The following is a 10,050-nucleotide window of genomic DNA, read 5'->3' on the forward strand; positions in this document are numbered from 1 at the left end:
TCACAGATGACGCAGAGCGACCTGCAGAAAAGACCAGGGCTACCTACTGGCAACCCACTGAAACTATGAAGAAAAAATTGCCCAAAACATACAAGTTTACATTTTATGTATATTTTAATATCATTGTTGTTTCTATATGTCCATCGATATTTTATAAATACTTTTTCTTTTACTTTTTAGTTAAGCTATTTAGGCTTGTTGGTTCTAAAAAGACAAAAATAACCAATATTGCAGCCGTTAGGTTACTACCGATGTAATACTTTACTAAGTTTTGACACACTGGGTAGTTCCCCTCGTTTCCCTGCAGAGGGTGCAATGAACCCCACATGGTCTGATCAGCTATTTCCGACTGGTTAGTTGGTTGACAGCAAGTCGTCCTTTTTATCTTTTGTATTTTTTGTAACAATACTGTTTGGGGTGCACAGCTGTAGTAACAATTTTTTAAAACTTGAGCCAAAACAAATTTCAAAATGTTTCCTTATTTAGTTTCAACAGCATTGATCATATTTTGAACTATATTACTGCCATCTACTGGCCTCTGTTTTAAATTAACTGGTAAACATTTAAATAGTAGTCCAACAAACTAGCAAAAGAAAGATAAGATTAAAAAACAGAGGGCAGCATCCCTGCTGATGATTGGTGATGCAAAAGGTTTTGCAAATACATGCATCATATTTGTCATTTTCACAAAGACATAAAGGAGTGTTCAATTTAATCTGCAGTCGTGTGGTGTGTTCATTATCCCCTGATACAGGCCTGTTATACTAGCTCACACAGATATGTTGTTCTTTCACTCCCTGGTCTTTGGGCTGAACTCCTCTAAAATCCTCTCACATCTCCTGACCAGCTCCGGCAGCGGGTGAGAATTCACCTGAGGCGTCAGGTTTGGTGTCAAACTGTCCAAAAGCAACAATCTCTGCAGTCATCACAGGCCGGGCCTGAAGGTGACGTCTGTCTGAGATATGAGACATTTGAAAGTAAACGTGCTGAGTGTGTGTGATCGAGTTGCCCGGTGGCTCTGAACATTTTCAGAAAACCTATTAAAGTTCAGTGGACTCTGGTTAACTGTTTTCCTGCAGGTCATGAATTGATTGACAGAGTTTGGGTTTTTAAATTTCAAGACTGTGTTTGGTGAGATTTGTTTCAATGATTATGATTATTTTTATGCAAATCCAAAAGTCCATTATCCAAAGTCTTTGGATAATAGGGTTTCTTTTTTTTTTTTACCTTTTATTCCTCACTGCAAACTGGCTTTTTTTTTTAAAACATAAACAGATGAGTGTTGTTTGACCTTTCTGCTTCAGCTTGTGTTTTCTAAACAGGAAGTTTTAAAGAACAGTATTTTTATCTCACACGGCTGAACTTCCTCTATTCTCACCTGTGATTTTTTTGCAGCTTCTGTTTAATTTGGTTCCCGTTACTCTGCCATCCTGACTTTACTGCATTGTTCATTCCTAAAACACCATGTTGCTTTTCATCTCTCTGCTCGTCTTTATATCCGAGAGTTCAGGTGAGAATTTTTTCTTGTAATATTAAGTGTGATCACAACATTTTTAATTGCGAATGCTAATTTGTACGTACTTGTGTCCATTTCTGTTCTTCTGATTTCAAAAGGATTTTATACGTCATGGTCACCTGCAACTGTAAGTCTGATCACAACTCCCTCCGTGGGTAAGAAGAACGTATTACAGTGACATTATTCAGCACAGGACTTAAGTGACAGACATGTGTTTGTAGTAAATGTTAAACATCCTCCCCTGCAGATTTACGTCCTCTGCAGGTGGAGGCCGTACCAGACTACCCGGTTACGGCGGGTCAGACGGTCACACTGTTCTGCAGTTCTGTCAACTCTTACATCTGGCAACACTTAGTAAATCTGAATTGGCAGGATGTGGGCCAGGATGGAAACCTGACCCTCACACAGCCACAGCAAAGCGGGTTGTACCGGTGCAGGGCCAGGACCACGTCTTTGCACATAAGCCGTAATCTTACGGTCAACATTGAGCCAACAGGTCAGTGGTTAGATTTGATTTTTGAGCATTTTGGCATTACCAATTAACATTTTTAGTTAAGGTTGTTAATTGCTTATTTTACAAGCGATACAATTACCTTAATAAAATGTGTTTAAATATATTTTTATTTCACTAGTTCTAGTAATACATGGATCCCATTTTAGAGAATAGTTTAACATGATTCGTGGGGCAATGTTTATAAAAACAAAAAGTCTTAGGTCTAGATATTATTGTTAAGCAGCAAAGAAAACCTAAATGCCACAAATCCAGCTAAAATAATGTAAAATCATCCTATAAACAGCTCAAAGTTGGCCAACGTACATAACATACGTTGGCTTAGCTTAGCAGGAGCTGAAAAAATAAAAGCCAAAGTTAGCTGGAATTCTCAACAAAGTAACTAAAACGTTGCATAGCCATATGTTTGAGTAATCAAGAGCCTATGTTAGCTAAGTTAGCAATGACAAAAAAGCTAAAAGAGTGAATTAACAGCAAAAATAGAAGCAAATGAAGTTAGCCAAAGAAGTTAGCCAGGATGCTAGTCAAATGTTCACCAAAAGGTAGTGCCACATTTCACTGGAAATTAAACAAAATACCTTAGAACCACTTATTATTATGAATGAAAACAATAAAAATTCCACATTTCACTGGAAATTAAACAAAATGTCTTAGAACCACTTATTATTATTACGAATGAAAACAATAAAAATGAGATTTAACTTGATGACAGTAAACAAATACATAACATAAAAACAATTATTTGCCCCAGGCTAATTAGATGTTTTTAGTATACAATAAGGTATAGTTGGCAAATTGCAATCATACACTTTGTAATTGCTTTGTTTTTTTTGTTTTTTGTTTTGTTTTGGTTTTTTTTTTCCTGTAAAGTAAACACAGTAAAGAAGGATTTGGCTGAACCTGCCTTTGTCCTGTCTCTGCTGGGTTTTGTCATTTCTCTTGGAATTGTGGGTTGGCTGCTCTGGGGAAAATTCAGCAACTACATATCAACCTCCACTAAAACAGAAGCTAAAGGTAAAATGTCACTCGTCATTTTTCTGTCATGCTTAAACTTTATGTATATGTCGAAAACCTTTTTCTTTTTCTTTTAAAGGAACTGACAATGCGTCAAAGTAAGTCTTGACCAATCACACCCTTGACTTCCTGTAGTATTTGTTTCGTTCTGAAGCTTCAGCAAAACTAATGTTTTGTTTTTTACCATCAGAGGGACTTTACCAAAGACTGAGAGTGATGGAGACGTGTACATGAATTACACCAACAGCCAAGCCTACACCACACTGGACCCCAACAGCATGACTGCAGACAATGTGTATGCAAGTCTGTCATAATACACTCTTAGCAACGGAAACAGGGTTGCAATAAAAGGAAGCCGAGTGACACAAATGGAAATTTGATTTATAAATTCATTTTACACAAGTTAAATACACGGTTGTACTACAAATAAACTCTGTAAAACATACATTTACATAGAATCCATTTTTTTAGTTAGTTGTTCTTAGGAGGATATTTACTTAAAACCGTAAAGTCAATGAGATAAATTTGTGAATTTGACTTGATTAAAATAACTGGTACTAAATGTTTTGAATGGAAATCATAAAAAAAAAAACTTTTTAAATAACAAAAAATAATAATAAAAAAAAACATATATCTTTGAATATTATGAAAAAAGGGAATAATTTAAATACAAAAGACGAAAGCAGATTTTAAATACACATAACATTTGTAAATACATAATAACTGAGTATTCCTGGCTAAAAAAGTTGCATTTCATACAAATGAAGACTATATTTATAGTCTTCTTTGGAATGCAGCCTGACATTAAAAATATTCCTACACAAAAATAAATATTTCTAACTCAGTCCCAGGTTTGTTCATTGAAAGTTCTTTCATTATTTAACATTTAACTTGAATTCAAATTTAAAGACTTTTCTAGAATTCTATCAGTTATATAAGTGACAGGATGTGTGTAGTCATCGCGAGTACTTGTGAAATTTTGGTTTTTTTCCTTCTCTATTCTCTGTTATACAACAAAATGTTTGTGAAATAATGTCAGATGTTGGAGTGTCACCAACAACTAGGTCCCGTTGAATATCACGGCTTTTACCATTTTGACACTTGGATGCATGCGTGGAGTTGCCTTTACTCAAAAAAAAAAATAAAATAAAATAAAAATTAAATTTTTGTCTATCATTAGTATTCCGTGGAGTTGCCTTTACTCAAAAAAAAAGTATTGAATGTTTATTTTGGACTCCAGTTGTGAGCAGGATTGGATGGTTCGGCACACTGGATTTGGCCCACGAGCCAACAGTTGATTATCGCTGCAGTCTGAGCAGTCAAACTGTTGTATCTAATCATCTAACCGAGGAGTGTGTGTCACATATGAGATCCCCGAGGAGAAAAATGCCGTTCCTCACACATCATCACCTGCAGTTCCTGGGTTTCACAATATCACGTATGACTCATAAAGACAGAGGTCTAAATGTACAGGAGTCGAGTGTCTCATAAAAGATTACACTGTTGTAAGTCATTAACAGTGACAGAGTTCTTGAAGAATCTTGAGTGGAAGCTGCTCCCTGAATGCCTGAGGAGCCGCCCTCAGGGTCCATACATGTTGTTTGTTGTGATTTATGAGATGGACATTTCCATTGTTTTGAAGTTGGTGAAATTCTCTGAGCAAGACACGTCTCGTCTCCTTCATGAAATGTCCTCACAGAGAGACACAAACAGGCCTTCCGTTTATGAAACTTCTGCTTTTTTCTCATTTCCCACGCAACCTCAGATCTGTTATCCTCAGTATTTTATACTTAGTTACAGATATTTCCATCGGCCAGTTTGTGGCCAGGATGTTGGCGAAGGCTCTGATCTGCCAGGCTTTGCTTCCTGCTCTCCAAGGACATATCTGTGACGGCCGTCTGGGAGCAGCCCTCTCCCTTCCCAATCTTTTTAATATGGGCCATGATGTATTTCCTGAACCTGGTTGTGGCAAAAAAGTAGACGACAGGGTCCAAGAGGCAGTTGAGACCCATGAAAAGCAACGTGATCTGATGAGTGTCGTTGAGAGCCTGAAGAGTGTTCTGGTCCCAGTCCACCTGGCCCCAGCCCTTTTGAATCTGCAAGACTGCCAGTGTCCAGGGGCCCTGGATGACATGGTGGGGAAGGAAACACAGTGCAAAGACAGCGACCACTGCCAGCAGCGTCTGCAGGGCTCTGGACTTTCTGGACAAGGAGGACTTAGACCTGGTACTGCACTGGGGAGTATTTCCAAAAACTAAGGCCCGAGCAGTAAGGGAGTTGCACACCACGATGAGAAAAAAGACGACAAAAAACGCTGCGATGATCACTAAATGTATGGCCGCTATTAACTTTTTCTCGTTATCGGTTTGATTTTGAAATCCCTCAAAGCAGCGAGTGATGTTGTTTTGGTCGGTCTGGATCCCTGGATTCATCAGGGAAGGAATGGCCATGGATATGGTCAGTCCCCAGATTATGATGCACACAACGATGCCACGACATCTGTGATCTGAAGAGGCTGCATCCAGAGGCCTGACCACTGCCCAGTGCCGGTTTACAGTGATGGCCCCGAGGAAGAGGATGGAGCAGTAGGTGTTGATGAAGAAAAATGACCCGGTCAATCGACACATGAAGTCACTGTAGACCCAGTGACCATGACGGCTGTAGTAGCCGATCCAGAAGGGCAGGGCAGACACAAAAAGGAGGTCGGCGACGGTTAGGTTTGTCATGTAGATAAAGATTTCACCCATTCTTTTGAGTTTACGCAGGTTCCGCATGACAAACAACACATAGGCGTTAGCAAGGAGGCCGAGTACGAAGATGATGCCATAGGCAACAGGAAACAGGATGTAACGGAACTCAGAGTCCAAGAAGGTTGAGATATTAGGGGCTGCAGAGCCAGGGTGAGGTGGAGAGGTCTCCATCATCTCCGCTGTCTCTGTGGTCCACGTCGACATTTTTGTCTGGAGAGATTATACATAAAAAAAATAATCTCGATTATAGCAGGTACATTTAGCAGGTACAAATAGTGACGTAGTATTTATAAATTACACAAACTGTAAAAGTAGCAACGCTTTCATTAAACCAAGAAGCTGAAAAATAAAGGAAAAATAAAGGAAAAATAGAGAAATGATTACGGTGAAACATTATTCAAGGTTAGCCAAAACAGATTAAAAAAAAAAATGTAATCCGCTTACAAAAATAATTACCTCAGTTTAAACTTCACCATGTAGATAAAAAGTAATAATTACCCAAAAACATTTCTGAAGTTGCTGGAAAATATTTTATGGACACCTAAAAGTTGACAAGATATAGCCACAAAAAAAGTAGCCATGAAAGCTAGACAAATTAGCCTAAAAAAGAAAAAAGCAAATCAGGTCAAATGTGGCTACAATTAGATTAGCTTTTGGCTAATGTTAGGGGAAATAATAATAAGCAATAGCAAGAAATAACACATATTTAGCACAAAAAAACCAACATCTGAGGATTAGTTAAATTATAGCTACATGTTGATGCAAAATAACTGAAGATTTGTCTAATTTGGCTGATATGTTTCCTCAAACTTTACTAAAGCTAGCCAGATGTAGCCGTTTACCAGCTAACTTACATGGCTAACTTACGTAAGACTTAAAATGCACTAGAACCAAGAGCAGGAAACAGAGCTGATAAAACAATTCTGAAAAACCTGCAGCCAAAAAACCACAAGAGAGATGAAAGACATAACTTCTTTTTTATCTACTGACCTTGATCAGGACAGATTAGGTTAGTCAGGATATTATAGGTTTATTTTTTATTTATTATTTTTTTACTGATCAGGTTTTTTTTTTTAAATCGACCCATTCATCCAGCTTCTGTGGCCCCGTGGTCATACCATGAACCAGTGACTGTTGACAATCAAATTCAAGAGCTGAAATTACGTAAGACGGCAGGAAACAGCGGTTCTATTGGCAAATCATTTCTATTGCATCCACCAACGGTGAGTTGTGACTCATCATTTGTCTGTTTTCACTTGTTATAGGAGCAACAATGATAATAAATGTAATATTTCAACAAATACAGTTTTAGGTCAGGGGTTTTCAGTGTTTACAGACCCTCATACTAAAGCTTTTTATCTGAATAGGACCGTTCCTGACTGCCTCCACATATCCATCTGCTTGGATGTATTTGTTTAAGTGTAAATAAAAAATGTACATTTCTGAGAATGAAATGGGAGGATTTTTTTTAATGGTCTCATCAACCAAAAACTATTTGACAAAACAGTTTTTATTTTTATTTTGGAGTCACCAAAAAAATTCCAATATCTGTTGCCCATTAGTTATTATATTATATTTCATAGAAATGCAATTACAGAGATAAATGACACCGCCTTAAATAAGACGTCTGAGCAGCTTCTAAATCAAATATTAGAAGGTTTATTAACGAGGGATTAAATATTCACACACGATAGGGCTTTTTTTTAAAAAACATGAATAATACATTATTATCTTTACATTTTTCCATTTGCTTTAATGACTCTGACTTATGACCATATAGTAAATTGAAGAATATAAATTAGTCGTGTGACTCACCATGCTGGCTCTTCTTCTGTATTATCTCTCAGTAGCTCTCAGGATATGAACTCTCTGCTTTTCTGTGTTCTCCGTTAATACTGTGTGTAACAGAGAGGGTGTGTGTGTGTGTGTGTTATAAGGAGGAGGAGGAGGAGGAGGAGGAGGAGGTGCGGACTTCTCTCAAGTCTTCTTGGGAAAAACTCCCCGTGTGATGCAACCAGAGATTTATGGTACCTGTTGTCAAAAACAAAAGCTGACGTTCCCCATTTAGAGAAATCTTGGGTTTTATTTTGTCAGGTCTTGGTTCCTCTGCTCTTAGATTGAAACAAACAACAACAAAAACACAGAAATGCACCTTTAACCATTTTTGTTTAAAGAAAATGTGATTAAACCAATGATATTCTTAAATTGTATCAGTTTATCTTTTATCCAGCAATGCGACTTGACAAGTTTTCTTAAAATATTTTCAAAATACCTTAAAGTGGGCAGAAAATATTCCATTAAATAATCTGGCTGTTTTAGATTTAGTTTCGCAAAGAAACAAAATGTGATTCTCCACATTATTGTAGGTTATTTGTAGGTCACAGATAGCTGGAATAGGTCATTAAAAATCAAAACCGAAAGAAGGAATCAAACATTTAACCTGTGATGTCGACGACAACTCACGCGGCTCCCTCGGAATTACCCGACTTTCATCATACTCGGATACGTCGGTGTGTAATGATGTAGTTTGGCCACACGAGGCCAGAAGAGGCCAATAGGAAACGGAAAACTACAGCTTCCTCAACACGTGGTGGAAAAATTTCATTGCAGGTAATGTTCCCACTCAGCATGAGCCTTTTTTTTTCTCTCTTCATGTTTAGTTACAAGAACCCGCAAAATTTTACCCCAACTTGAAATTTGACAAAAATACGTCGGAGCACGCAACTCGACACATTCTCCTCTCCTCTGTGCCACAGTGTAATTCCCTAAATTAAGGTTAAAGAGCCTCCCTAACCTTGGTGCTGTGATTATGGCTTGGCAGTGTAACAAGAGATCCAGCATTCTGTGGTTGTGCCCTGCGTGACTGTCAGACATGCTGTGCTGTTGCTTTGTTTGCAAGCTTACACTAGAAAAAAAAAGAAAAAAAAAAAGAAAAACTCTAAATACATGTGGGGGCCGACGGTTTGGGTGTGTATTCATAAGATTCCACAGCATGTCTCAGGGATTTGTTTCGGGTATGGGATGTGGTTTGGTTCAAAGAACGGTATTAGATGTGTGTACGACTTTTTAATTTTATTTACATACATCTTGGAAGTCTAATCCTTCAGCAAAAACGATTACATGTCACTTGAACTTTGCCATTTCAAGCACAGTTGACTCGAGAAAGTGTCATTTATTCACCCAAAAATTGAGGGGAGATTTTTTTTTTTTTTGTGCCATTTGTCAATTGTAATTAATACTGAGTGTCTCGTTAAATACATAGGATAAACAGGATTTGTTTACCTTTGGAAGAATGTGTGTGTTCTCTCTTTCCAGGAGTTAGATGAGAACATGCAGCAGAAAGACGGGGAAACAACAAAAAAGTACTGATTCTGGCAGAAGTAGAAACAGTGTTAGTCTTTTTATACAGACAAACGAGAGAGAGAGAGAGAGAGATATTATATATACATCTTATATAATGTGAGCTCAGTATAGTGCAATATAATCCAATACACACACACATTTATATATATATACATATATGTATTCATTCAAACATTTAAACGTTTTAATCTGGATGATCACAGGGGAACTGTGCATCAATCATGATTAATCATGATTAATCATGATTAATCGCAACCAATCATGATTAATCATGATTAATCAACAAATAAATTGTCGTTCCTAAATACAAAACAGATAAAAAGAATACTGGGATGGAAAGACAAATAACAGCAGATACATTTTTAACCATGGAATTATAAAGATGAAAAAATGTCCACAAAAAATGCAGTACAACTCCAATTTGACCAAATACAATATATGCAATAATTGTGTAATTATTATTTTTTTCTTTTGGTTGGTGGAGTTTAGCCAGTACTGTCCATCTTTACGGAGGCTGGTAGAACGTTGTTTTTCAACTGTGTATTACAACGAGTCGAAGTGGAAGGACGCTGGAATTATTGACCACAGCTACCGTAGCTATACTCTGTTTTCAATCATCTTTGGAAAATAATGTGAATATTATTAATAATAGTGATGCAGGTCATGGCTGATGTTCCACACTGACGCACAGATGTCTTGAAGGAATCGTTTCTCTCGCGTGTTGTGGGTGTTTTTCCAGGCCAGGTGTGCAAAGACACAGAAAGGGAAAGCTGCCAGCACTGAAACTTTTTTATGGGATAGCGATCTATCGTTCTGGAAGAACTTCAATAGTCATAAGTCAGACTCATGCATTCCTCGTACAGGCAGGAAGGGAGGGGGCTCTCCGTGCAGAATTT

The 10,050-nt window shown here is 37.5% G+C and overlaps 2 protein-coding genes across 3 annotated transcripts; one reads left to right on the forward strand and one right to left on the reverse strand.

Annotated features, from left to right (window-relative positions):
* The first annotated feature begins 1,312 nt into the window (after positions 1-1,312).
* LOC107988680 (uncharacterized) lies at positions 1,313-3,679 on the forward strand. Of its 2 annotated transcripts, XM_017032988.2 has the most exons (6): positions 1,313-1,510; positions 1,615-1,671; positions 1,764-2,012; positions 2,898-3,041; positions 3,121-3,139; positions 3,232-3,679. In XM_017032988.2, exons 1-6 carry the CDS (start codon positions 1,465-1,467, stop codon positions 3,353-3,355), a joined length of 639 nt encoding a protein of 212 aa, XP_016888477.1. In that variant the 5' UTR covers positions 1,313-1,464; the 3' UTR covers positions 3,356-3,679. The 2 variants fall into 2 exon arrangements, with proteins under 2 accessions (XP_016888477.1, XP_024916085.1); XM_025060317.1 differs by lacking the exon at positions 3,121-3,139.
* A 558-nt stretch (positions 3,680-4,237) lies between these two features.
* Positions 4,238-7,740, reverse strand: ptafr (platelet-activating factor receptor). The gene is made up of 2 exons (XM_008309799.3): positions 7,607-7,740; positions 4,238-6,001 (listed from the first exon to the last, which is right to left on the reverse strand). The coding sequence occupies exons 1-2, from the start codon at positions 7,607-7,609 to the stop codon at positions 4,832-4,834; spliced, it is 1,173 nt and encodes a 390-aa protein (XP_008308021.1). The 5' UTR covers positions 7,610-7,740; the 3' UTR covers positions 4,238-4,831.
* Positions 7,741-10,050: the final 2,310 nt, after the last annotated feature.

This window comes from Cynoglossus semilaevis, chromosome 1 (assembly GCF_000523025.1).
Source record: "Cynoglossus semilaevis isolate Cse_v1.0 chromosome 1, Cse_v1.0, whole genome shotgun sequence".
Classification (NCBI taxonomy): domain Eukaryota; kingdom Metazoa; phylum Chordata; class Actinopteri; order Pleuronectiformes; family Cynoglossidae; genus Cynoglossus; species Cynoglossus semilaevis.